The sequence below is a fragment of the Athene cunicularia genome, assembly GCF_003259725.1.
Source record: "Athene cunicularia isolate RWA chromosome 8 unlocalized genomic scaffold, athCun1 chr8_part1, whole genome shotgun sequence".
NCBI lineage: Eukaryota > Metazoa > Chordata > Aves > Strigiformes > Strigidae > Athene > Athene cunicularia.
Window position 1 is genome coordinate 28,683,358 of NW_020799109.1, and position 27,851 is coordinate 28,711,208.

The window sequence follows — 27,851 nt, forward strand, 5'->3', positions numbered from 1 at the left end:
GGTTAATGTGCCTTTTTCTTTTTTTTTTTCCTTTTCTAGAAAGGTAAAGCCCTTAGAAATGTCTCTTTTTTAATCTAAGATGAATGTACAGTGTACCAAATTTATTTATTTCTGTTTATAGAGTTCTGTCAGTGGATGGCGCAAGAGGTGCTAGGAACCATGCAGTGAAGGACCACTGAACACAAACTGCTTAAGCACCATGTTCCTTCTGCTCTTAACTGTGACCAATAAAGATTATTTTTATAAGATGAGCCTAGTGGGGAGTGGAACCAGCAGCAGAGGTGTGTTCAGAGAAGAGTACAGAGCCTTAAATTATTAAGTGTATTTTAAAAAGATAAGAACACCTACTGCCTGGTCGCCTATACATGTAACAGGAACAAAGGTAACTTATTTCTACAACAGATTCAAACAGTATTCAAAATACAGTCTCATGAAATGTTTATCACCATACAGTAGCTTAGAAGAGCAAGCCATACATCAGCAATATAGAAAAATAACAGCTTAGATGCACAGTAGTGTCCATTAAAATAAATCAGTCTTTTCAGCCAGTTATTGTGAAAGACAGGCCAACATCTCACACCTCAGTTTGTTTTGGCACATTAACCGAGACCCAGCAGTACCCTATGTCACAGTTTTTTCTTCTCCAGCAATCATGGTACAAAGGCATCTCTTCCCTCAGACCAGGGTGCTGAGCTGTTTTATTGTCTCTACAACCTGTTGAGCACCTTACCGTACACTGTCTCTGAGGAGGGCTAGAGCTGTGTGTAGAGCCTCCAGTTTCACAGCAAGCCAGGTGGGGGGTGACCCTTTCCGGAGCAGCAGCTTCACAGCCTCCACTGCCCCCTCCATTGTGCCTACTGCTGACTTATACTGTTCCTCAGAGGGTGGGGGACATGCTCTTTTTGCCAGAGGCTGTGGATTTAAGTAAATATGAGACATTATTCATAATGCTCTACATTGGTGATTGGTCTTCATCCAAATGCAAGACCCTTAGAGGTGGAGAAAGAGCTGCAAGAGGCTCCCTTGCCTTGTGAGAGTTCTTGCAGGCTGGCAGGCAGCGCAGAGCATTCAGGTATAATATTAAAGGCCAGGACTGCATGCCACCTTTTTTCTTAGGACATGGAGGGCAGCAAGACCATCTTGAACCTCTTTAGCTACTTTCCAGAACTGACAGAAATCAACAATCAAGCCCAGTTAAGTGTGCATACCTCTCCTGTCGACTCCAGTTCTCTAGCTGTTTGCATAAACTGTGCACTGCAGGTAATTCTTTCTCGCTTCATACGTTCTGTTCGTGCTTCTGTTGTCTCTTCTACTTGCCTTGTCTAGGGAGAAAGCCACAGGAGAGGTAACTAAACCAGGGTGGTATTACCAGCCTTCATAGGCTCAGTGTGTGCCAGAACAAAGGGGAGTGAGGGAGAGATCTTAACATGCAGTTCAAAAATGCATCTCCTTCTCACACACTCTTCTGAGCAGGAGACTGAAGTTATCTACAGCTTTGATGTAGCACTGGCAGCTATCAGTTCTTTTGCTAATTATCTACTTGTCAAAAACTGCTCATCCAGACAGCCCTGCCCTAGGTTACAGCATGATAACCACCCCCTCCTTCCCACTGTCTTATGTTCTGCATGAATGGCCATCTGCTCTTAAGACAGTTTTTTCCTAACATGCAAAAACAACTAAGATGTTTCATACATGTTCATTTAGTTCTCAGAAACTGATCCAAGAGAAACAGAGAAGGAAATCACATAAACCAAATGATGAAATTCCTCTTTTTAGTAGGTTGCTTCTCTGTTTACACCAGTAACGGTGCAATTTAGTAAGTTTTTTTGCTCAAGTAGGAAAAAGTACTAGAGTACTTGGGAAGTACTAGAGGAACAGCATGCATAGGAATAGCAGTTGTTTAATCTGCAGATTAAAGCAAATAGAAAAGTTCAACCAGAGCCCAGTTAACAGAACAATTTATTTTAAATTTACTTACTGAATTGCCATGCAGATGATGTAGGTGTAGACAGAGGTTGTGTACTGCTTGTAATGAATGTGTACAACAACTAAGAGAGCAGTGAATGGCTAAACATCCTAATACATACCTTAGCCAGAAAACTAACAACTTTGGTTTTAGTTTCTTCAGAATTAAGGCACCGAGGAACAACATCTTCATGGCTTGTTTCCTGTCAAAAATGTCAAGTAATACTTATTTAGTGCATTCATATTAACAAAGGAATAGAAAAAGTAAAAAAATGTTTCTATGACAGTCCCTTCCCTGTTGCAACCAATCTAGGCAACCAGTGCTTAATCTTCCTTCACTTCCAGCTCCTCAAATCACTTACAACTGCATTAGCCCTCCTTACTTTTGATGTGCCCATAGCATCTGTAATGCTAAGATCAGACTGGTCAGTGAAGAGCAGCAAACATTTAAGACAGAAGAATTTACGTACAATAGAAGTTAACAGAGCCAAATACTGGCATCCAGAGTTCTGCTATGCTTACCTCTGCAAAATGGGTGAATGCCTCCAACGCGTGCTGATGAATCAGCCATGTCTGGTCAGCTAGTAGAGAAGCAAACAAACACGACAACTGGGGTATAACTTGCCTCTGAAAGAGGAACAAATATCTATCAGTTCCAAAGAGTTCATTGTGTATGTCTTACCATTGTGATTTATCACTAAAGAATTGCTCTACCGTCAAGGGACAGGTTTGTGAAATGTGACTGTACTGCCCTGTCTAGGAAAAAAAAACAACAAAACAAAAACCCAACACTGAGGGAGGTGACACTCTATTTTCCTCTTTCTTCTTGGAGGATCAAAAGTCAGCCCTTTAACTGGTGAGAAGCAACAAGCAAGTAAATAAACCAAGTATCTTACATGCACTCAGCATGTCTTGATTGAAAATAAAACTGCCACAGACTATTAAAATAAGTCTCCAAGATGATTATGTCCTGGCGCTCCTGTATGTATTCAATGAACTTGATCCTTTAACTTTATATTGAAATAAATAGCATATCTTTTCATCAAAAGGCTGAAAAGTATTTCATTAAGACCACAATTGTATTTACCTGTGCTTCTTGTGGTATAAACACCTTTCCCATAGAAGACAGAAAATCCACCATTGCTAGACGAACATGATCTGGGGGATCCATCTGGAAAAGGGAAGACTGCAGTGCAAACACCTGCAGAAAACAAGCCCCAGCAAAGCTCCATCAAACAGACTGGAGGTGAAAACAGAATTCTGTTATCTTAAATCTGATGACACTGATTTTAGAAAACTGGACTGAAAACAAAAGGAGGTGTGCTACACCTTGAATAAAACTGGCTAGGATAAAGCTGCAGTGTGCATTTTACAATGATCACGCTCTATGGCATATCCATATGTATCTCTATCTTACAGAGTAACAGGAATCTCAAAAGCAGTCAACCAAAGTGCAAAGACCAGGAAAGCAATCAGGGAAGAAATAACATTAGGAACCCTCCATGTCTTAAAAGAAGGCCAGACCCTGAAATAACTTATTTGAGATTTCAGTGAATCACAGAGAACGTGGTTTTCATGAAGTAAATTATTCCTAAGAAGGTTTTGGTTTGTTCTTTACCTGAATAATCAGTTGAGCATCTAATGCTTGGATGAAAAACTCCAAAAGATGAAGTAATAAACACAGTGTCTGCTGGAGACATGGCTCATCTGCGACCTTCAACAGATTACAAGATATTAGTAACATTGCATTTTAGCTCATGGAATAACTACTTAAGAAAGAATATAAAGTTATAGTAGTGTTCCAAAATTCTTTGCCTAACTTCACACGTATAAGCAGCAGAAGAGAATATGAAAAGTCATATCGATATTTGTAGGCAGTCATATTTTACAAGACCCTTTCCTTTGATTTTTATTAAGATCATTTCTTATCCCTCATCTCCTTCCTCCATTCACTAATATAAGCAGCTAAAGGTTATTCAAACTATTTCTTTTCACTTATCAGTTGCCAAATGTCTTTGGCATGAGGTTGGAAGAGACCTCTAAAGGGGCACTTTGTTGGCTCTTCTTCACCCCCACTCTCAAACTCTTCTTTTTAATACAGAGTATGAGCCATGGCAATCCTTTGTTCTTTACTGAAACTGCAGACACAGAGGTATACAGTCGCAAGGGAATTGCCTTGCCCCCTTGTTCTCAAATATGAGAGAAAGGTTACTAGCTCTGTGGGTTTTCATGTGCTAAACTATGTACTAATTAAATCACCATGAGTTTTGTTCACATCCTAATGAACGTTTGAAATAGGCCAAATTTGTAATAGGCATGAATCAGAATGAGGTATTTCAGACTTCTTAACCAAGTCTGAACCTGACACTGAGTAACAGATGGAGTAACAAGGAGCCATATATGTAACATTCAGGAAAGTTCAAACTCTGCTTCCCAGAGCACCACCTGCCTAATACATAAACCAGCTGACAGCAGATTGTGCTTTACAGGTCCAAGTAAAACAGCTTAGTAACAAACACATGATGGAACAGCACCAGCCTCTCAAAGACATTGTGCTTTCATCACTGGAGCAGCAAATTCTCATACCTGCTTAGCCTGGAGAAAAGTCCAGAACTGACCAAGCACTCCCAAGACAGATGCCTGAAGTTCTGACTCCAGAGTGTCACCAGCAAAATTGCAGGCAGACAGCAGAACAGAAAGGGCAGTATTCTAGTAGGAAAAAACATGTAAGACCAAAAAAAGCTACACATAAACCAAACCAAAACCCCGGGCTCATATTAAACATCTAAAATGACACAAGATGGCAAGAAGCCCAGTGCACTATGTCAGCTGTACAGTACAGCTAATCCACCAGGCCACTGGCCAATAAAGCTTCCAGAGCAAGGAAAGCATCCGGTACTTCTGTGAGTTTCACACGGTGCTGCAGTCATTAACTGCATTGGCAGGCAAAAGCTGGCAGCAGATACTTCATATGGAAGTCCCTGGTTTCTCACACTCCTTCACCAAGGAGACCAGTGAGCGTCTTTCAGACTTGATGCCGCATAAAAACAGCCAGGATTTTAAAACTTAAAAGTAATTGCATGACATAGTATAAATCAAAAAATTCTAAAGAAAAATACATCTGCTCACCCAGAGGCAAACAAAAACTAGAATAACTAGTAAACCACAAGACCCCCACTGTCACCCTTGGGGTAGAGGGTCCTAAGTTGTTTTAGACTAGAAGAAAACATTAAAGTGAGAGTTCTTGCTCATGCATATGCCAATCACGCATGGAAAAAAGCTGTGCAACACACAGAAATCCTTATAGCTTGGAAATCCGGAGTTCACACATTTTTACAAAGAGAACCAAATCTCTTTTACCACAGGTCGGAGCTCTCCTGACGCGTGCCTGCTATTCAGCCATCGCCTGCACTGCGTGAGCCCTGCCACACACAGCTGATAGGCCACTTGTTTCCTAAGGTCAGGATTCAGGGCCTTGAGGGATACGTGCTGCCACACAGCTAAGTTCTCCAACTCTTCTGGAAGAAACTTATGAGCAAATTCTACCTGTGAACAAAAGTTAATAGGAACTAAACAGACCAGAAGACAATTTGATAATCTGTCAGAAAGCTGAAAAAACAAAACGCACTACCAGTTTACTTCAGAAACACTGCATGAAAAAAAAATAATTGTGTAAAACCTTTTGTTCAAATAAAATCCAACTTTATATATGAAAACCCTCTCGAACCGCCTGCTCTCTCGGCACATCAGAATGATTAAGCAACTTATTTTCAGCTGCTTGAAGCAATGGCCCTAGCAAGAGTGAGCTTTAGCCTCTCTGAGGTTATATAGAGAGGCACTGACAGGAAAGGATACTAGTCTCTATCTGGTGACATGAGAACACTCATGAACACCAGTCACAATGGCAGGACAGAGTTTCAGCAAATCTGGGAGATGTGCCATTTTCATACTTAGTCAAAAAAAGGACCTCGTTGCCACCCAACAAGAGCACTCTTCGAAAGGTGTATGTGCCTTTCTTGTTTTAAAGAGCACATCTGCACAAATTGGGATCCACTATGACAAAGTAATAACAAGTACAGTATCAAGTACAGCAAGCAAGCACTCAACATCTTGTCATTTCTGAAGAACTGAAAGAGAGTATTGTAACACAGACCACTGATTCAAATCTCTTAAAGACTGAAGATGCTGGTGCTATACTCGCCTGATGATCTGGAGCCATCAGGAACAGCATACGCCTCAGCAGAACACCCAAGGCAGAGACCTGGTAACAGTCACTGGGCCAAGACTTTATCTGAATTAGGATAAAAGGGTAATGCATCTCATTAACAGAAAAAATTGCCACTCAGCAAATGAATTCTATACAGAATATTCTGAGAGTTGCTAATGTGGGATCACAGCAGTAACGCTCAAAACTGGTGCTGAATCACAAACATCACTGTGGTTCTTACCAAGTGGGCGATCACAACAACGTGGTGAGCACACAGTTCAGCTGTTCCATACCTGGAACGTGAGAGACAAAAGCCTGTGAGTCTCTACTTCCTACTCCTTTACAGACTAAATATGAAAAATCTTGTCTGAGAGATGGCTGTTTCCTCTAACATATTTAAACTTGATAAGAACAGACACAATTTACTTAAGAAAACAATTACAAAAATAATGATTAAATAGCAGAAAAGGTATGTTCCCCTTTCTCGATGCTCTATATCTGAAAAGAATCCAATTCTAGGACAATTTTGTCTTTAAAAAAATCTCAGGGAATTATTTACAACAGAACTAACTGGATGTGTGGAAATTCTGCTTGACCATACCGGGCAAGGAAGCACCATGCGTCCATTGCTAGCAGAGACGTGATCATACTAGAACCCAACACAGCATCCAGCAGAGCATACTCCTGAGGAGAACAAATATATAGAAATTCATGTAGAAACAGACTGTAGACCTACTATTACTTCTACTCCACCAATTAGCATAAAACCTAGCAAGATTTTCAGCTTATCCAATTTAAAATGTTTTAAGAACTCATTCTCATACTTTATATTCAGCTAGACCATAAAGTAAGCAGCTACATCTTTCGTTTTGCATACTTCGAATGTACACGTACATTCATTTCAAGGGGCTGAGGATCCTTCACTTTTGAAAAAATTTCACCACATGCATCCCTTCTTCACAAAGGCAACTTTTTATGATTTTTTTTTTTAACAATGTATTGCAAATTTTCTTGCCAGCTTTCTCAGCACCTTTACTGGCAGCTTACTGAAAACCAAGTAAAACCTCTTTCTCTTTTACGAACAAAAATTTTATCTGAAAGAGGAAAGTAGCATTCAGAAAAAAACCTCTAAATTAGGGCTATAATTTTGTGACAACTCTTAACTTTAGAAAGGTCTACATTTATCTAGATGTTCTTTGTCTATATGTGGTAAAAAGTGAAAAACTTTTAAAACATTATATAACGTTAACCAAAGCCCAGAATAGTCCTCTGAAGTAGAAAAGTACGCTTATTAACATTTTGTGGTATGCTTTTAGCTGGAATCACAACAATATAATCCACACTAAATACTTAGTGCCACTTTATTACTTCACAGTATAGACTAACAAAACCAGATAAATTTAATACAAATTGAATGTCACATGAAAGAAAGCACTGAGCTTTTTTAACAACTTGACTTCCCCCTGCCAAAGAGAACAAAAACTTCCAACGCCACTGAGGTTCTCAAGAATTTGTATGAAGCTTTATTGTCCCCTCTCCCAGAAGTGAGATTTGCTGTATGACTGAACTCCAGTCCTGCAATTGTATCATGGCTTCTTTCTAGAGAAACACTTCATAACTAAGCATCTATTCAGAGGTAGGATCATTAAAAGAACTCATTCTTTTGTGAACAGTACCTAAGCTTCACAACAGCTGAAAAGATGATAAGCAAAAAACAATCTTACCAGCCGAGGAAAGTGTGATGGGAGTGTGGAAGCAATGAAGGAGCACAGGTGGACACAGACATAGTGATAGAGGGTGATGGGAACTGCTGGGTGTCCTGTACTGATCACCTCTGGCAAACAAACAGGGAGAGAAAGCTCGCCAGAACATTGCTGGAAACTGAAGAAAAGAGCTGAGAACAAAGACAAGCTGGAAGGGTAAAAGAAAAAAAAAAAAAAGGGGGGGGGAGAAAACAAGAAAAACAGTTGGGTTAGAGATATGCAAATCCCAAATCCTGCAAGCAACATCAGTACTACAGAATCTTTTTCTTTGACTGGAAACAACAGCAGTAACTTCAATACTTTTACACAAGATTTATGTTCCTGACTACCTTTGTCTTTTACAAATTCAGCTGATTATTAGAGGCTTCAGACACAAAAATGCAAGATTTTAACTTAGTGAAGTATCAACAAATGAAATACATCTCTCTCTTACTATCCTGGAAATGCCATTCCTTTCCCAAAAAAACAAAGACATATCTGGCTCTGTTATCCTTCACTCCTGAAGCACTGAACATCAGATCCTGATTTGCTCAGCATAAGGATGTAAATCCATGGTCTGGTTGCAAGGGAAAGCCCAGCAGCTGACCCGCTCTGTTTGCCTGTACAGACTGAGTGCTGTGGTGAAGAACTGCAGTGAAAACCTTTTCCATACCTTTTTTCTGTGTTCCAGAGAGTTTGCACTTCTTCAGGCTGAGAGGACAGCTTGTCCATTATGGTAATCAGGACAAGACACTGGGACAGCTGCTGCTCAGGAGGGAGACCTGTAGAAGTTGGGGTGCTCTTTTAAATGTGATGCTAGTTGCCCTAGGAAATATATTGTGTGTAAAAACTGGCTTTTAAGGAAGTGATAAATGACGAACAACTAGTGAAACATAAAAATTCCCAGTAAAACGATCAAAAAAATCACCTATAAACACAGCTGGGAAAAAAGGAACATTTCCTCATGAACATTGTGTTTGAAGTGAAAAATAAATGCAATATACTGTATCAGGTAAAATCTAAAACATTCCAGTTCTGAACTATCACTGCAAGATGCTGCAAAGGAGTTAATCTGGATGCCTCATGCTTCCCATCTCCTTGAAAACACTGGATACCTTAAACAGTGAAAACACAAACTTTTCTTCTAAGTGTTTCAGGATAATCACAAGGCTAGAGTGTGCACAAGGGAGAGAAGTCAGACGGCTTTCAGAATTATGACATGTTGGTCAGGACAGAAATTGTGGAGGGGTTGCATTATAACAAAAAGCTGATCATTTTTCAGTATGAAAGCATTCTACTTTTTGCAGAAAATACTTCATTTAGGAAAAAATAGCCATCTTCCCCCACCAACAGCATAAAACTTTCAGCCTACTTTGAAAGTTTGTGACTAATGTGGATTGAAATTATGCAAATCAGTAGAATTGACAGGATTTCTGTTAACTAGATTAATATTGAAGTTATTGTGAGTACTTTGGAAAAGATGCATTCAACAGGAACATGAACCATCTGCTGTATTCATCTGAGTTAGCATGCCACAGGCTAGATCATATTACTTACAAAAGAATTACAGACAAGTAAACCAGTACAGAATACGGCTTGTGGTCCAGAAAGTCAAAATATCAATCCTGATCCCTTAGAGATCCTTACACAGTACTATAGCATTGGTAGTTGTATTTAAACCCACCTAACTTTTCACTTAACACTTCCTCCATAAAAGGGCTAAAGGTTAGAAGATGGTTGATGAGAGGATCCAGAGCCACAAGAAAAACCCGGGATAATTCATCTCGATGAACTTCCAAGATCTCTGGAGCATAGAGACTGGGAGGAAATTTGCTGAGGGGGGATGAAAAAAAAAAAAAAAGTTAAATATTCCCCAGAGCATTTTCAGTAACATTACTTTTGAAAAGAACTACAAAAAGACAAATTCATTATTTCCTTGTTATTATGAGTAAAAGACAGAAAAGTCTCTCCCGTTTTAGAATCTCTATTACAGCCTGAGAGTTGCAATTCTGCATTCAGCCTTTAAACAAAGTATCACAATCCAGTAATTTGCTAAACATTGAAAGAAAACCTTTCAAACTCACAGAAAATGCATGTAAAATACATAATATGTATAAAGAAATACACTGAATCACAAAAAGAGTCAAGGAATGAAAAGCCAAGAAACACCTGTATATGCAATTTGACAGTCATAAATGTGATGGCAGTAACTTAACACGAGACTAATAAAAAGGTACCACAACTTCTTTGAAGAAAAAAAACCCCTGAGCAATAAACCAAAAAAAAAGCAGCAATATGAGACTAAAGCAAAAGAGATCATGAAATGAAAAACTTCCACTCTTGCAGCTTATAAAGTGACTGTAAAAACGCTACCTTCCTACTCAAAGATCCTGCTCAGTTTTGCTGAGTGAATAAAAGTTTACAACCTTCCGCTTGAGAAAGATCTACAAGGTAAGTAGTTCGAAGAGGAAACTCATAAAAAAATACATCCACCCAATCTCACAGGGAAACATGCAGTGAACTCATGCACGCATCTCCCCACAGAAACCTGGTTTCAATTCCAGAAGAATGACTGAAATCAGCCATCTACATTATGAAGTCCACTTTCCCCTACTTTTCCCCACTACTGCAGCAAATAGAATGCAACTTTTGAAAGAACAATGATAAGCTGCTTGCAGACTGTTATGCTTTATGAGCATAACATTAAAAAAGCATTTGCTTACAGGAGAACCATTGTCCTTTTGCGAGATTTTGCAAGATTATAAACATAACAGTAAAGCTATGAGAAATTTCAGGATACTCTGTTTCTGATCCTCTCCCCCTTCAGGACAAATGTTTCCATACTTTGTCTTAAAGTAGAAACAATCTGTCAAATGTTGCAGCTGACACCTGTATTTCATCTAATAGTTCTTCTTTAACTAGAATTTAAGACATGAAAAAAAAAGAGTGCGTGGCTATTGCGTTGTATATGAAACAAAGGAATTGGGATCACTAGGGAACAGCAATTCTGAATTGCCTTGACTTTGCATGATTTGAGCAACGTCACTCTACTGTTTCAAAGCGGAAGGTACACTGCTGGATTGCTGTGTTTCACCTCTGCCTAACTGCTTCATTGCAAGGTAACCGAAGGGTAAATCCCACCTTCAGGAATTTTGACTTTAGGAACAAGAATTTTCAAAAGAACTTGCATAAATAGACCCAGTGTCCAAGACAACTGATCTGCATATTCTGCACATATAACTTGTTAAGAAATGTTGACAAAAGTAATTGCAACAATGTTAGTGGTTTGTCAATATTCGACACTCACAGCACTGATGGCAGATGGGGTTAAGGTAACTAGTATCACACAAGCGCCCAATTTATTAAAATAAAATATTTTACATTTCTGTACATGAAAAAAGCAAGCAAAAGCTCTGGAACGAGAACCATATTTTTACTCCTCAAAATACTTATAACTAAGAATGCAATCTGGAGATGTTATTAAGATACTATCAATAATCAATTATTTGTACTTCACTTGCCTGTATATCTGAAGAAAGAGCCGATACAACTGAGAACACGAATCAGAGAGGAAAGAAAGAAATTCCTGCAAAAGCCATTAATTTTGAATGTTACTTTTAATATAAAATACATGATTAAATACACTTTCTTTCTGATCTATATTGCTGTGTAAAAGTACCATGCTGCAAAATCTGCTTAAGTTCTAACAAAGTAAGTGCAAAGCAAACAATAGTAATAGTAATTCTAATTTGACTACATGTATATATATTGTAGGTAACAATTAAATTTATAGGTTTGTTTTAAAAAAAATGGTAAGTATAGTTGTAATAGCTATAGAGAGCTGCAAAAATCTGAAGTGGTCTCCTACATGGTGTAAGGCTGTTTTATCCTGTCACAATGTTATTCATATTGTGCCAAAAAAAAATCCCAACAACAAAAAAAATCACCCCCCTGCTTTTACCCCGTGGGACAGAACAGATGCAGAATGCACTGTCACAGCTGTTCTGAGAGCAAAATTTTTTCACATACATTCTTAAGATGGGTAGATTTACAGCATACCTTCTAATAGTGAGAGATATAAAGCACAGCAACAAAGTGGAAGGGCCAGGAAAAGAGCAGGAAGTTAGTGACAGAGCTAACAACAGTAAGCGGGCATTTCTTATTACTGTCTCATCATTTTCAATTGTTGAAATGAGAAACAATTCTGAAAACATGTTGACAGGTTTCATCTACTTAATTCTTCCAGCTAACATTATAAAGACTGGACATCTCCTGCCAACTCCATGGTGACGCTGCTTGTAACAGCTCGTTACTCTTGTTTGATTTTGTGTTAAATCACAGCAGTAACCCTGCTTAGGCTTGTGAGTATATACAGGTGGAAGAATTAGAAGCAGGTTATACACAGATGTTATTTATACCGCCCATACGGCACAGTTGTAAACTGTTAAAGATATTCTGCAGTACAAAATTATTCCATTTGCAGACCAGAGGTTTAAATTTAATACTAACATAGAATTCAAGTATTAAAACCTACCTTGGTGTAGTATACAAGGGAATTCGCAAAGAACCTGCACAGTTTGACTGTCTTCTGGAACAGCCTGAGGTCAGTGCCCTCCTGTACAAATAAAAAAGCAGTTCTGAAACTTAATATATGGAGTAATACAATAAAAAAGCAAGATTGCTAACAATGTTCAAAACCCATTTCAAACTTTATTCTCTACAGACTCTGCAGCTATGGGGAAAAAACTTCAAAAATCTTCATTATGCTTCAAAATTTTTATAGCAATATTCAGAACTGAAATGTTATCTTTTGATCGAGCTACTGTCAATTTAGGAAAAAAAAAAATTCTCACAAAATATAGTGGAAACTTAGTGCCTCACCAAAACCGCCACAATCTAAGCAAAGTTACAGGCCTCATTTTCATGTGGTTTCAAAAGAACATGGTATTCTGCCTGCCACATGAAGTCAAACTGAAAACCAAACCCAAGCCACTCCAAGCAATAATACAACACAATTTATCCTTCTCAAGTTCAATGGCAGCTTTGGGAGCTTTTTAATTCACCTGTATCTCTGACACCTTCATTTGCTCAGCCAGTTCCAAACAGGAGTGAAAAGAAAGAAGAGTGTCCTTGCACAGGCCACTGAGGATGTCACTGTGTTTCAGATGGCACTGCAGCAGAGAATGATGCTTCAGGCTTTGCCTAAAAGATCAGAATGAGATATTTAATGGTCAGAAGTGGTCATGCAATGAGGTAGTACAAATCCAAGTAATTAATTCTTCTATTTAGGCTTTTATACAGTACTAATTGGTGCAATATCCATGTACACTGAAACCAGAAATTTGCAGAGAACAAGCCTCTTCACTGCCAGGACTGAATCGGAGAGGCAGGATGAAAGTGCAAGACAGCACAACTCAAGTCAAAAATGCCCACAGAAATGCAAGGCAGCCCTCTTAAGGTTATTTATTTAGACTAAGGTGTTTCAAATTTTCTTCTACATTGTAATACAAGAAGTCAAGCTTCTATTACTTTTCATGCATGATTCCTAACTGCATTCACTGACAGCACCTTTAATACTACGTACTAGCTGAATTTCTAAATTAAATTTCTAAATTTACTTACTAGCTAAATAGCTAAATTGAATTTTCCCCAATTTCAATTTTATTCAAAATTCTGAACATCAACCTATTTAAACACTAGTTATTTAAAATTACGGTCTGTTTATATCACAATGAAATCCAAAGAGTTCTATGACATACTTGATTATGAACTTCCATGTATTGGCATGAAGAGCATGGTCCATATTGGAAATGACAGAGCATATCTCCAGCACAGTGTGGATTACTGAGGAGGAAATAACAGGGACAACTGAGTTAAATCAGATCCGTGAGTTCATAGCAACACTACTCTCCTAGGAAAACAGCAGCAATCCCAAGCACTAGGGAATACAATAGGGCATTGACACCCAATAAAAAATATGGCTCAGTGTTGCCCCTTTCCTGCAAACCTACACAACATGCCCCATCCCACAGAGAAAGTTTTAAGAGAAAAATGGAAATATTTAAGCTGCAAAATGCCACCTTCTGAGAGGCTGGTGAGGACAGCAGGAACTGAGCATACTCAAAACCCTGTTTTAAAAATTCAGACATACTCTTTATAGAAAAAAAAAGATTGAGCAAGACTAAAAAAAGCATTAACACATGTACCTGACACCATATCTGTGATGTTATCTTCAGTAGAGGGAGAGCCCATGGAAATCATATCAAGTAGTTCCATCAGTTGTTTCTGAAGAGAGTAAGTTTCCTTGAACATAGCTTGTAGGAGGTCAGAAATTAAGTTCAGATGCCCACAGTACACTGATTCACTGTCCTGCAGGAAATGGGGAAGAAGAGGGTTAAAAAAAAAAAAATCATTCAGGAATCACAGCCTGATTTTTCACATGCTGAAAACACTGGGAGCATTTCAGCTGAAAAAAAGAACAAGGCATTGATGTACCTTCTTTAACCCAACACACAACCAGATCTGGAACATCTGCTACCAACTGCTAAATATAAAATGCTATTCACCTGCAGCCTCATCAACAACTAATGAAGTTTGCCTGGGTCTAGTGACTTTAGTGGGCTTTGGATTAGGCCTCAATGTATGAGCCCAGGATCATATTTCTGCACACAACAATACAAGGTCAGCAATAAAGGAAGGACCATTTTGAGTATTTCCCAATACTTTCAAATTAGAATTGTTAGATAAAGGTATAGCACCTGAGTTTAAATCTTGACATGGAAAACTGATGGCAGTGTTCCTGTAAGAAAGATGAATTGAAATGTGAAAATGAAGGCTGACCTAAAGCTACTGTGCCCTTACAATAACCTTGTTTTATTTTCACTGCTCTAGAGGGAATTATTGTTGCAGCTGAAAAAGCAGATCTGAAACTGGTATACATTAGTTGTCGTAACAGACAGAGATCATAATCTCAACTTCCAATCCACTTTGGAAATTGCATAGAAATAAGGTAAGCACCACCATTTCAGTAACCAATTGTAGCTCTGAAAATACCTCAGCTATCAGAAGTGCACAGATATCACAGAGAGTCTACATTCATAAGCAAAATGTTCAACTGACTTTGGTGCAAAATACAGAAACAGCAGTCTGTGCCTCTCACTACCAGGTCAGACTTGCTGGGCAGACAGCTGAAAAATCATATTTGTGCTTGTGCACGAAGTACATTCTGTAACTCTTTGATAACTAAATTTAAATTAAAAAAAAAAATCAACAGTAGTATTATTTTAAAATAGGATCTTCTTACAAAGTGAGTGTTTCCCAAAAAACAACCAGTGTAAGAATTCTTCTCCTTCTAACACTGACCTACCTTGCAGTGTGTAAATGTGTTCTTTATTACATAAAGAACAGAGGATGGAAGGGTACGGATACTCTCCAGAGGCACACACTCTTGCAGCGTGCAGATGTATCGTACACAGCCAGTCAGAGTTTCTAAGAGTTGCACCATAGTCTTAAAGCAAGAATAAACAACAGTCAATTTTGTTAAAGATGAATGAAGCTCTGTAAAATTATATTGAACAATTCCAGAGCTTTTCTCTAATACCATATACCCTTTGAAAGCTTTATATTTCTTTTGATTTTTGCTCTCAATTTACAAAAATTTTAAAACTTGGAATTAAGTGACTGTAAAAATACATGCCAGATTCACTCTTTAAATATGGAGAATTACATTCCATTTGTGTTAGGAACTTCAGCAGAACTTGAGATTTTAAAAAAAATTTATGATTAGCACCACATGCTAGATGTAATCAAATCATTCACAAAACATTAATTGAACTTCAGCTGCAACGGAAGATCAAATTACATTTTAACCACCTGGTTAGTGCTGGCAAAAATATTCTAAAAATCTCTTAATTGTTTAGGGAAAAAAAAAATCAAAGAATAATGTAAACTTTCCTCTGATAGCTTATTCCACGGGACTTGCCTGTAGAAGATTCCTTACAGTACTGCATAACTCTGTATTCTGGCTGGTTAATCCCTTGGCCTCACTGGACAATTTATACATCAAGTTATCAAATAATTGTAGAGTCTGTCAGAACAAAACAAAGTTTAAATATTTTATTTATAAATGTACACACACAAATAGACCATTCCATATCTGCTTGCGTACTTGGCATGGAGTCACAGGCTACTGAGAGCACTCGCAGAACAAAATAACACTTTCTAGCATGTGAATCATAAAGCATGATATACCATCTTATGGTTTTCCCAAATTATAGACACAAGCTATAGTATGTTACTTTTTCTAAAATCTGTTAGTAAAACAAACTTCACAGCTAATTCATTTGAAATATATACCTCATTCTACCAGGGATTTTTTACTTAAAATCACATCATTTTAAAAGGATTTTCATTTTGTCTCAGAAAAATTGGCTTTTGTTGAGAACGATGACTGACATTTTAAATACATAAAAAAATAAGCCTACGACCTACAAACAATAATAATTTCTACTTTGATTGAGGTCCTTGGCTATTTGATGAGTGTTACTGGAAAGATAGCAAGGTGTTTCCAGGCAGGTGCCAGGATACTACCTAAACTGGTACGGTACAGTCATCCTTGTTCAGGATATGCTTGTTACAGGGCATTTTTCTGGTAATCTCCAAAATCTGCTACAAGACATAAAATAAGGAAAATGGAAATCAAGTGGCCATTTTTGCTGGCTTCTTAAAATACACAAGCTGAGGCCTGAAACTGAAACCATTAATTCAGCACTGGTTTACTTCTGTTAAAATGTAGGTGTTGAAGAATTTTAATACAACTACAGCACAAAATTCTCTATCATTTAATCCAAAAAGATAACATAGGTTAAGCCAGTATGGTCTGACAGTTTATTCACTATATTATTCACAAATATCACAGTGTTTATTCATGATGTATGAGTGTTGGGTTCTTCAGTTTATTTGTCCTGAGAGGATAGCTCACATAAAAATTCTCCACCTTGGTCATTTTATGCAAACCCAATCACCTCAGAAATAAAACCCAATTCTGTTACTGAAAACATAAAGTAGAACATTGTATGTTTGATCATCTTCCCACTGTAAAGAATGGTAACAGTCACAGAAAGAGTCCAACAACACAAAATTGTTATAAGTTTTAAACAGTACAATTTTAAGTTCTGTATCCAAAGCAATAAATATATCATGAGACCTCAAAAAAGAATCACTGCATTTTAAGCAGGTTTTTTGCATTGGATTGACTGAAAATTCCACATTTAATTGATGCTGTCATACCTTAGGTAATATTTTGGAGAAAAACGTTTGTTCCAAATCTGCAAGGCTGATATGGGGCAAAAACATTTCAGTCAGGATCCTCAAAACACCTGCAAAGCAAAACATTTATAAAACCTTACAGAAAACATGTGATTATCAGAAATAAGTAACAACCTACCAGATGAAACAAAGAACTGCATCAAGCAGAAACAGATCAGATATTTGAGTTTGAGAGGGGCAACATAACACTTATCAGGTATGCATTATCTGAAAAATTACGTAACACTTAACAGCTCCAACATGCATAAACCCATCAATAATAGCATCACATCTGACTATGCTCAGTTGAAGGCTAAGCATAATTGTTTGGCCAAAGAACTAGGATTTTCCATGTTCCAAACTGCAAAAAATTGCATATTTAATGTGCTGGTTGGCACTAATACATAATTTAACCATGAACGTTAACAAGACTCCTAAACAGTTACATTCATTCTCATTTTCTTATCACTATCAGTTATTACAAAAGCTTTGCCACCTGTAAGATAACAGCCAAAAATACAATAAAATAGAAGACAAAAAGCACCCTTCTTTCAAGTACCTAAAAATCAGAAATGGGAAGGAAAAAGTAGTTCTACATGCATAGCTACTTTATTCAACATGCAATTTGTGTAACATGCAAGCTCCAGCAGGACTGTTGAAGACTGTGAAGGTCAATAGTTATAGCTTAAGTATTTTAAGTAGTGTAGAATTTGTAACACAGTTGCAAAACAAGAATCCATAGGAAGAAGAAGTACTTCTTGGTTGCTACTTACGAATATGCTCAGACCAGTCTTCAGACTCTTGGTACATAGAGTAAAAACGTTAAAGAAACTCAAATCCATTTTATCACAAAGGTTATCTTTAAAGCATCTGTATAAGTCACAGCGACTTCTTTCACGCTGTCTCATGTAGATTTCATCCCTCGCACGAAATTGTAGGGATGCTCCGTAAGCAATGTGGGCAGGTGTATCTCAATACCCGTATGACTAGTACAAGTATTTCTACAATATATTAGGAGAGTAAGGGCGGGGGGCGGGCTGGGAGGAGCTATCTACAGTGCTAAATGAACCACACGCTCTTTTCTACCGTGATCTTTTATTTCAGCGAAAGGCTGCACTCATTTCCAGCGAAATACCCCGCTCCCAGCTTTTCCGCCCTGTGTCAGCCTTTCACAAAGGGTGCACCGCCTTCCCTCCCAGGGCTTTACTCGCTTGAACTGCACAAGGCTGACCGAGGAACATCCCCACACCACCCCCCCGCCATTTCGGGGTAGCTCCCCCCACAGCCACCCAACAGCCCACCCTGGGAAGGATATAAGGAGCCGGGGCAGGACGGCGGGCAGCTCCCGACGGCAGAGATCCCAGTCCCAGCCTCCCAACTCTTGCAGGAGCAGCTCGGGGTCTGTCTGGGACATGGCTCCGCTCCGCCTCAGAGCCGAGCGGCGGCGGGAAAAAGTTACCTCCACTGTCCCGGCAGCCTCCGCCCCCTTTTTCACCGCGGGCGCGCATGCGCTTAAGGAAGCGGAAGCAGCCGCCGCGCCACGTGGGAGAGGCGGAAGGTGAGCGCGTCTTGCAACCGGGGCTGGAAGGGGCACAACCGTGACTAGGTCTCCTCGTCCGGCCTGCTTGCTTCAGCCGAGGGGCAGAGGAGGTGGGTCGTCACAGCCTCTGCGCGCGTTTGTTTTTGCGTGGCTTGAAACGCGAGTTTTACCGGAATGAGCGGCCACCCTGGTTTCCCTGCGTATACCTACGTTGCGCCTGAGGTGTGGTCACTTGTAATGTTGTGTTTTCGTAGATTTAAATGTTTTTAAATTAAAGTTGGGGTGCTACAAGTAGACGGCTTGCTTGTGCTAATATTTGGCAGTTTAATGATACGTAAAACCTATTTACTCTCTTTCCAGAAATAATTCACCTGAGTTCATTGGCAAAACATCTGATACTCTGCTTGCAAAGCATCCTTCCCTATAGCGATAACTATATAAAAACATCCTCTGCAAGAAAACAGAAGGAAAAAAAAAATCGTTGTATCACTGTAGATCTTAGATGAATATTTCTGGCTGTAACAATTTAAGATTTTTTTTTCACTGTGATTCCTGAAAATGTCTTTTCGATTTAATTTTTTTATCGATGAAAATGAGAACAATGAACCAGACACGAATGATAAGATGGACTTGCAGCTGTGCTCTTCAAAACAGAAGCAGGAATCTGCAGAAAAGAGCAAGCAAGCTGCTGATACTGTAGCAGACTCCAGCCTGAGGCCGGGTACTGACAAGCACCAAGATGAGACACCATCGAAGTTCTGCTTGAAAGCTGCCAAGGAGCACAATATACCAGAAGATTTCAACAAAGTATTGGAAGATAAAGTCTTGGAAACAGTATCAGACCTGTATTACATAAATATGTCTGCAGTAGAAATGACGTGTTTGGATGGCAGTGATGAAGAGGGCATTGTGTCTAAAAGTGTTTCCTCTCACTCTGATCTCATCCCAGGAGTCTATGAGGGAGGACTGAAAATCTGGGAATGCACCTTTGATCTCATAGACTACCTTTCTGAAGCTGAAATAGAGTTTACCAACAAGACTGTATTGGATCTTGGCTGTGGGGCTGGACTGCTGGGAATAGTTGCTTTAAGGGGCAAAGCTGAAAAAGTCCATTTTCAGGACTACAACAGCACAGTGATTGACAAAATAACCTTGCCTAATGTAGTGGCTAACTGTCTAAAGGAAGGCAGTAGGAGGGACAGTGGAGACAGCAAGCCCCCTTTAAAGAGGCCCAGGAAAGTGGAGTGCTTTCCTGATATGCTCACCAAATGCAGATTTTTTTCTGGAGAGTGGTCTGAGGTCAGCCAGCTCCTGTTAAGCAGCAATAAACCCTTATCAAAGTATGATATAATTCTCACATCTGAGACCATCTATAATCCTGACTACTACAGTGCTTTGCACGATACACTGGCTCAGCTCTTAGACAGAAATGGCCGTGTGTATTTGGCAAGCAAAGCACACTATTTTGGGGTTGGTGGTGGTATCTACCTCTTTGAGAAATTCTTTGAAGAGAGAAATGTGTTTAGGAGCAGCACAGTTAAAATAATTGATAAAGGACTGCAGCGTTGTATTATGGAAATTGCCTTTAAGGATTCCAGTTAAAATTTAACCACAGGTCCTTCAAAAATATAATAAAGATTAAATGTTTTAATCCTCATATCTCTCTGCTTCCTCCGTTGAATTATGGTTTGAAAAATTAAGGATGCTTGTTATTGAAATGCTTGACAAGTGGTGTCTAGAAGTGAAGGGCTCTTCCAATTCTGGTTTTGCGTAGAAAAGTGGAGTTCTGCTTAAACCACCATGTTTATGCCAATTAATTATCATTTATATGTATTTTGAATGAAGCAAGCCACTGACCCCATCCCCCTCTCACATTCTTTGGCAGTGCCAGAACTGTGTGTCGCAGGAGTGGCTGCTGAGCGCTGCCTGAACCAGGTGAGGAAGCAGTTCCCAGGGGTCAGGCTCTTCCCTCGGGTACGGTTTAATTGCAGCAACCGATTTCAGAATCACTTGCGTGCCCGTGAGCTCTGCTGCTTTGCCGCCAGAGGGGGATGTCACTGTATTTATCACTTTGCTTCTGCTAGCAATCTTAAGAGCCTCTGTAATGTTTTCATATGTAATGCACACACGACTTTTATTCAAGCCTTTAAAAAAGTGTACCAGAGAGTATTTACTATTGCGGTCTAAATTTTCACATTCAGATTTTGACATGATCACACTCAAGAGGAGTTCAGCAAATAATTGAAAATGGCCATACTGTTTTTAGAAATTAATAAAACTGATTTCTGGTTTAGAAGCTGAGTTCAGAGAAGACTCTACACAAGAGAAGTTCCTTATAACAACCAACCAATAAACCTACAAATGCAGTCCAGGTAACTGGAGGATGGCAGAACTGAGCTTTAGGTGACAAGTGGGAAAGGAGATAAACTGCACTATTACAGCAGATTGCTGACTAGAGTGCTGTAGTGGGCTGGGGGTTTTTTGGTTGTTTTTCTTTTTACAAGATTTTTTTTCAGAAACTAAACTGCTCATACGCTATTACCCAAAAGCCTGCTGGAGGCAGTACTGAACACTGACACCTCATCAATCTTTTCAGCGGTTTGGCAGGGCAGCAAGCATTCTGAAAAGCCTGTGTACAAGTCACTCCTGTCTCCTAGGCTGAAGATAGTGATGCTTCTGAAGAAATTACCTTACCAAAAACACAAACCCAAAGAACTACAAAACCTGGTAATAAAAACTTGGAGACAGTCGAGCACTGCAGTAAACTGGATGCAAGGATACTCTGTAGGGGAGCAAGGACAATAGTCTGAGGGGATGGAAAGGAACTTTCTACAGCAATGACCAACATCGCTTTAACTAGTACATTAAGCTCCCATCCTTGAAGGCTCTGGAAATCAACTGCAAGATTCCTCTTTTGACCATGTTGCTATTAAGCTAGTCATAGAGGGTTTCCTGTACTTTACACAAGAGCCTTAACTACCATTTCAAAAACAATTGCAAGTTTTAAGACTATTTTAAAGGGATGCTTTGGAAACCACTGAAGTTTCTCGTTTATAAGAGAGGAAAAAAGCAGTTAGCTGTGCCATAGCTGTGATTGTGCTTTGGAATTTTTCTGCATCAACTCGAATTTACTGATGACAGACAACTGCTAACTACAGATTGAAGAACAAAATGAAGTTTTAGCTTTGGCAGATCAATACTTTTAACAGTTCTTCTTTTGTCAAAACTGGGAAGTTGGAAACAAAGTGACTACCGCTTACTATTTTTCAAGCTTCAGTCATAAGACAAATGTTGGCTTGCATGGAGTGACTGAATAGCTTGTTCTATACCTTCTAGGTTTAGTGGAGTTTCAAAGTAATAAGGAAAGTTGACCATTATGAGAATACAGTTTAAAAGTCTCATGTATTTTTGATGAGTAAATGAAGGCAGCACTTACAGTCTTCTACCATAATGCTTCCTTTTGAAAATACTCCACAATCAAACTCACTGTATTGGGTTTACTATACTACTCCTTTGCTCAGCATCCTCATTCTTGGATTGCTCAGATAAATGTGATTCTATATTTGCATGAAACCAGCTTTTTTAAGACTTAAGACTGCTAGAGCTACAGTCACACAGTGATGACACACATGCAAAACAGGAAACCCCACACAGTATAATTTAAGTTCCCATTTCAGAATTATAGATCAAAATTAATAAAGGATATTTTTCTCAGGTGAAATCAGCAAAATTATCATTGGGATTTCCATAATTCCAGATGAGTTCTATTCTAGTCTTAAAATTCAGCAGATAGATGCCAAGAGGAAGTAGAATTCAACACTTAGTTTTGTAGGCTGGTTGTTCTGTTGCTGTTTCAACATCAAATAATACTAGTTTCCCTGATCTGCATTACGGCTTTCTCTACTTACCAAGTCATCACCACCTTAGTGACCAGTTCCCTGCTTCTCTTCATGATCTGGAATAAAAATCTTTCACTTAGAATATTTGTACATGTTCATTTCCCTAGCTATGAAGTAACATTTCCCCAAATGACATTGCACTAGAAAACAGAATTGGGAGGACCCTCAAAGTGGTTTTTTGATGTTACAATAGCCCCTTACATCAGGGCCAATTCCTTGCATGAAGAAACAAGAGGTAGAGGTCAGCTGGTAACTCAATTTATCAGCTCATTCCATATCATCACCCCTTTTCTACCCTCGCCCCCATCCCCTTGCTTTTTGAAAGAGTCATCACAATAAGAAATCCGGTCTAAATTGTGTCTTTCCCGTAAGTATTGTGGAGAGAAACATTAAAATCAGTCATTAAACTTCTCAGGAAACTAAACTGAAAACATTGTTTGTTTTAACAGGCGCTTATGACTTCCCTTTGAAGACTATTTGCTAGTTTTGGGAAATGAGGCTATTAAAAAGATCAATTTTGAATACTGGCACCAATTACAGTTATTTTACTAAAGCTTATGGGAAAAAACCCATGAGGAAAATTGAAGTGGGAGATGCCCAATTTGCAAATTATTGACTCATATGCTATTCTTGGTTATTAGGTACACAGGCATTTAATCACCTTCTGAAATCAAAATCTTAAGAAAAATCAAACCTGCAGTCAATGTTATAATGGCATTTGGAGTGGTGCAGCCAGAAGACTGTCGCACAAGAGCATAAAGAGAAGCACAAACAGTAGATGCAAAAGTGCATAAGGGCTCTGGGGGGGAAGGTCCAGGCTGCATGTGGGGGAAGTCAACCAAGAGACCCTGCTCCAAGGTGATTACCTGGAACTCTTCTAATGAGGAAGGAACTGAAAGGTTTAAGGATGAGACTCAGGAAGCTCCTCTCCAAAGACACAGAAGGGTGACATAAGATGGACAATTAGTGTAATAACCCAGTAAGGTAGGATTTTTTTGTGACAGAAACAGGACTAAAGCCTCTCAAATTTCAGTTTGTACTTACAGAGTCACATGGACATTGAAAAGAAAAAGCTACTCTATACCACCAGATACTGGTAGGTAAGTGCAGTAGGAACCACAGCAAAGAGAAGAACTGGGCTTTATATACAAATCCTTCTTGAAGGCTTCAAGTCAACAATGTAAGCATAAGAACAAAAGATACTCCCTTGAAATCCACAACAGCATTAAAGGAAGACTGTCGGGAAACAAGCAAAAACTGTAGCAAGTAACTTCACAACTGAAGTTGTAAGGTAATTCAGACACTGCCTAGGTGTACTGTCTGGGAGGTAGTTAACTATAATTATTGCTATTAAAAAAAAAAAAAGCATCATTATACTCATGGGGAATAAAAGTAGTACAGGGAATCTGAAACAAGTGCTGTCAGAATTTGACACTGCCATCAGTCTGCTAGAGGGAAGAATCTTGCAGAAACATAGAAGATACTGATCATTGTGTGGAACACAAATACTGCATTTTCAAAACCATGGAGTAAATTGAAGATTTAGATCATTGGTGAAGAACTGTAACAGTCAACCCTCCCCTCCAGTTTTTGTAAATGTGGATAAGAAAGTTGAAAAGCCTGAAGAGCAATAGAAAATAAAGGAAACTGAGAACACTGTGGTTAAAAGACCAGGGAACAGGTTTGGTCCTGCAGCATTTTAAGTTGATGGCAAAACTCTGATGTATCCTACAATATACTGATGAGACAAAATTGAATGAAAGCAAACTGGAGGTAAGATGATGTGGGAGAGTTTAATTAGATGGCATGTCAGAAGGAGGGGAAAAAAGGCTTAGAACTGCAGATTCTACACAAAGGAATATGAAAAATAAGATACAATCTGGGGATACTAACTGTATTATAAATTACAGCAGAGTCCAGTTACTCCAGATTTATGGTAATATATATAGAAGACACATTCAATTTAACAAAGTACAACTCAGTTACCAGTTTTGAACTGCCTGTTGTGTTAATAAGTAGCTGATTTATTTCTTGTCATCTGACCATGTAATTTCATAATCTGTATACACTTTTTTCAGTATCTCTACAGTCACCGAATGATCTGCTTTTCCATAGCCCTGCAAGAAAGAACAAATGCTTATTAGACATGTACAGATAGTAAGTCCACAGAACCATTCAGTTCTTGCCGACACAAATTATCCAGTTATGATTTGATACTTCAAGTAGTTCACATACAAATCAAATACAGGTTCTAAAAGTTATCCTTGCAGTATCACGTTTTATTTTTCTATTTTCCTCTCTAATTCCCCCCCAAGCAGAGTTGCAGAAAATACATGTGATGGGGTCAAGCAATCTCAGGCAGTAGAGAAAGCATTTTTCACATCATTTATCCAGCAGAAAGTTTGTTTTAAAATGTTCCCAAACCCTCAGCCACCATTCTTATTGAATGTTGTTTTAAACAACAGAGATCACATTACCCACTTTAATGTATGAGCATACAAACATCTGATTTGGCTCAGCTGAAGGAAAAGGGAATAAGCCACCACATGTGTGAACATTTAAGTACTATTCTAGACATTAAAGAAATCATAGTCTTCATGTTTTATTTATTTGCAATCTTGTCTTAGCTGGGAATGGCATAATTTTAAATATCCATGCTCTTCAGTCACTGCAACTCCAAACTAAGGCAAGGTCAGATGACCCCTATGATTTTTAACCCTCATTTAAATCACTGATCACAGTGTTACTCTTTTACTGAAATTTGCGACAGTTGTAGTAGAAATTGCCTTTCCATTATTGTCTTCTGACTTGAGTTATTATCTTGATTTCTCATTTCAGAACAAGTTAGTTCTTCCCTGTCATAAAGCCTTTACTGCACAACATTGCAGTGTACTGACAACCCCTGTGATTTACAGTAATATTTCATAGGCAACTTAACTTGGAAGACTGAAGAACGACCTCAAGATTGCATTATCAAACAAAACAGGTACTCATTCATCACTGACTGCCCCAAGAGGAACAGCTTAAGTAATCCAGCATTTAAACTGCACAGGTTAAAATTCTTGATGCATTATAAAATACAAACTTTTCAAAAATACTAGGTAATATAGTTATGTCAGAAATATGCAGGCTTATGGTGTCAGTTGTAAAGCATCAGACCTACAGATCACTCTTGTCTTGGTAATCACTTTGAAGACCCCATCTGGCTTTGCAAGTAATAGCACAGCATCTACTTCAGAAGTAGTCAATGACATAAAACATGATGATAGTTCTGCTTTAGAGTCTGACAACAAATCTCCAAGTAAAGAGAAGCATTAAACCAATGTAATTAATATACAAACTTCTGAGCCTCCAGGTCTCTTATCTGACAGAAGCCCTCATGGTAATAAAACTCTGCTTTTACATGGTGCTCATCTATAAGCATCAAGGTACTGAAACCAGGGAAACAAGGTACCTTCCACAGACGTTGCATTACAAGAGCAAGAGTCAACCACTTCCTCTAACACTAAACTGGCAGCTGAATTAATAATTCAGGTGTCAAGTCTCTTCTAAAAGATGCAATTATGATGAGGACCTACAGTCACAAGAATTTAGTAGAATACACTGCCTTCCAACCCCACACAAATCCTAAAGAGGTTTTTTTTTTCTTATTCCAGGTGGCAAGAGTAATCTTGGAACAAAACCAGCACTAACATTTAACTCATTCAAGGCCCAACTTTCACTGCTCGTTTAAGGTAAGCAGGTTTGAAGTAACCATCACTTTCTATAAAAAATTAATAGAGCTATTTTCTTCTTATCTACATTAGAAACCTAGAATCTTTACTCAGAGTATTACTACAGAAGTAACTATGCTTCACGGAGCAACACCAGAAACAGACTATAGCATGTTCCCTAAGTTCAAGAAATCATTATCACTGAATCTTTCATAAAGAAACTGAACTTAGACTGAACAGTAACAGGTAACAAAAACGCTCAAGTTTCTGTATTCTTGTAAGCTACTTCTATTTCCATAACATGCATTTATGTGAAACTACATCTTCACCTACTAAAAATTCACACCTAAACTGGGTCTACTCTTCTCACCCAACACATATACAGAACAAGATTCACAATTTAACTGGTGTTTACCAAGCAACATTGTTACTGTCAAATAAAGATAACACAGTAGCTGGATCAAGACCCTGTGGCTACAAATGGGTTATTCCTACTCTAGTAGTAAGACTAAAATATTGAGCCAGAAGAGGTTAACTTCCATTTTTAGCCTTCATTATAACTTAATCTTGGTATTACTCAACATTGTTACTATTGTTGCTTTCATCTCCTGCCCTTAAAACTAATGTTACTCTAATCTATCTCACAAGTGAGCCAGGCACATTTTCCAGTTAATGTTTACACTGTGATTCAAATTGCCAAAAGCACCATACTATAAAACAAAAATCCCAGAACATCAGAGACAAAAGGATTTAAAGGAATGCAAGAAATGCACTTACTGTAGAGAGACCAAATACCCTAATTTTCTTGTCTTTGCTATTATGATCAATTTTCCCTCCTCCAAGGCACTTGCACTCATATCCCAGCTTTTCCATCTCAGGATTTACTTTTTCAAATATATGATCTGCACAAGAAGAATGGTTAGAACCATTAGAATACACATAAGGCATCAAATCCTCTAGAACTCTTATTTTCGGCTATTTTCCACTCATTTTTCTCCAATTCCCTTCTTTCACCTCCAAGAGAGGGAGGTTTCTCTGGACAGACACAGAAAAGCTGTAATTAAGGTGTTTTATTTCAGTTTTTTTTTTACTTAGTGAACACATCGTTTTCCTAAATGAGTTTTTTTCAGGGTTGGAAATGACATCTGACAGAGATACTGACCCTCTTCTCACATTCACACGAGGCACCCATAAAAGGGAAAGGAGGGCCTTCTGAGCTGTGCCCGCTGACACCAGCCACCACGGCCCAGGGGCTCCCCCTGCACCTCAGACTCGCTGGGGAGCCGGCGGCCACGTCCCACACCCGAGGGACCCTCAACCCCCCCGCCATTTCGGGGTAGGTCCCCCCACAGCCACCCAACAGCCCACCCTGGGAAGGATATAAGGAGCCGGGGCAGGACGGCGGGCAGCTCCCGACGGCAGAGATCCCAGTCCCAGCCTCCCAACTCTTGCAGGAGCAGCTCGGGGTCTGTCTGGGAC

The 27,851-nt window shown here is 38.9% G+C and overlaps 2 protein-coding genes and 1 long non-coding RNA gene across 5 annotated transcripts; 1 reads left to right on the forward strand and 2 right to left on the reverse strand.

The window, feature by feature from the left end:
* Nucleotides 1-91: 91 nt before the first annotated feature.
* C8H1orf112 (chromosome 8 C1orf112 homolog) lies at nucleotides 92-18,697 on the reverse strand. The gene is made up of 24 exons (XM_026853541.1): nucleotides 18,536-18,697; nucleotides 17,994-18,033; nucleotides 17,203-17,291; nucleotides 15,896-16,000; nucleotides 15,281-15,421; nucleotides 14,121-14,283; nucleotides 13,674-13,758; nucleotides 12,978-13,116; nucleotides 12,449-12,529; nucleotides 11,436-11,500; nucleotides 9,599-9,747; nucleotides 8,588-8,696; nucleotides 7,897-8,083; nucleotides 6,774-6,856; nucleotides 6,414-6,465; nucleotides 6,167-6,256; nucleotides 5,326-5,511; nucleotides 4,552-4,674; nucleotides 3,584-3,679; nucleotides 3,053-3,166; nucleotides 2,488-2,592; nucleotides 2,088-2,168; nucleotides 1,209-1,322; nucleotides 92-912 (listed from the first exon to the last, which is right to left on the reverse strand). Exons 1-24 carry the CDS (start codon nucleotides 18,632-18,634, stop codon nucleotides 727-729), a joined length of 2,682 nt encoding a protein of 893 aa, XP_026709342.1. The 5' UTR covers nucleotides 18,635-18,697; the 3' UTR covers nucleotides 92-726.
* A 24-nt stretch (nucleotides 18,698-18,721) lies between these two features.
* Nucleotides 18,722-20,378, forward strand: METTL18 (methyltransferase like 18). 3 transcript variants are annotated; one of them, XM_026853544.1, is made up of 2 exons: nucleotides 18,722-18,778; nucleotides 19,121-20,378. In XM_026853544.1, the coding sequence occupies exon 2, from the start codon at nucleotides 19,319-19,321 to the stop codon at nucleotides 20,360-20,362; it is 1,044 nt and encodes a 347-aa protein (XP_026709345.1). In that variant the 5' UTR covers nucleotides 18,722-18,778; nucleotides 19,121-19,318; the 3' UTR covers nucleotides 20,363-20,378. The 3 variants fall into 3 exon arrangements, with proteins under 3 accessions (XP_026709345.1, XP_026709346.1, XP_026709344.1); XM_026853545.1 differs by lacking the exon at nucleotides 18,722-18,778 and adding an exon at nucleotides 18,808-18,870; XM_026853543.1 differs by lacking the exon at nucleotides 18,722-18,778 and adding an exon at nucleotides 18,823-18,994.
* A 4,211-nt stretch (nucleotides 20,379-24,589) lies between these two features.
* Nucleotides 24,590-27,662, reverse strand: LOC113482978. Its single transcript, XR_003398937.1, has 3 exons — nucleotides 27,535-27,662; nucleotides 27,150-27,274; nucleotides 24,590-24,776 (listed from the first exon to the last, which is right to left on the reverse strand). It is a non-coding gene; the product is annotated as an uncharacterized LOC113482978 (long non-coding RNA).
* Between the last annotated feature and the right edge of the window lie 189 nt (nucleotides 27,663-27,851).

Excerpts from the sequence above, each read along its gene's own strand:
- C8H1orf112 (XM_026853541.1), bottom strand. The coding sequence starts at position 18,634 with ATGTCCCAGACAGACCCCGAGCTGCTCCTGCAAGAGTTGGGAGGCTGG. Across the intron at positions 8,697-9,598 it reads AGTGTTAAGTGAAAAGTTAG|GTCTCCCTCCTGAGCAGCAG; the intron begins GTGGGTTTAAAT and ends CAACTTCTACAG. Across the intron at positions 6,257-6,413 it reads TTGTTGTGATCGCCCACTTG|ATAAAGTCTTGGCCCAGTGA; the intron begins GTAAGAACCACA and ends ATCCTAATTCAG.
- METTL18 (XM_026853544.1), top strand. The coding sequence starts at position 19,319 with ATGTCTTTTCGATTTAATTTTTTTATCGATGAAAATGAGAACAATGAA.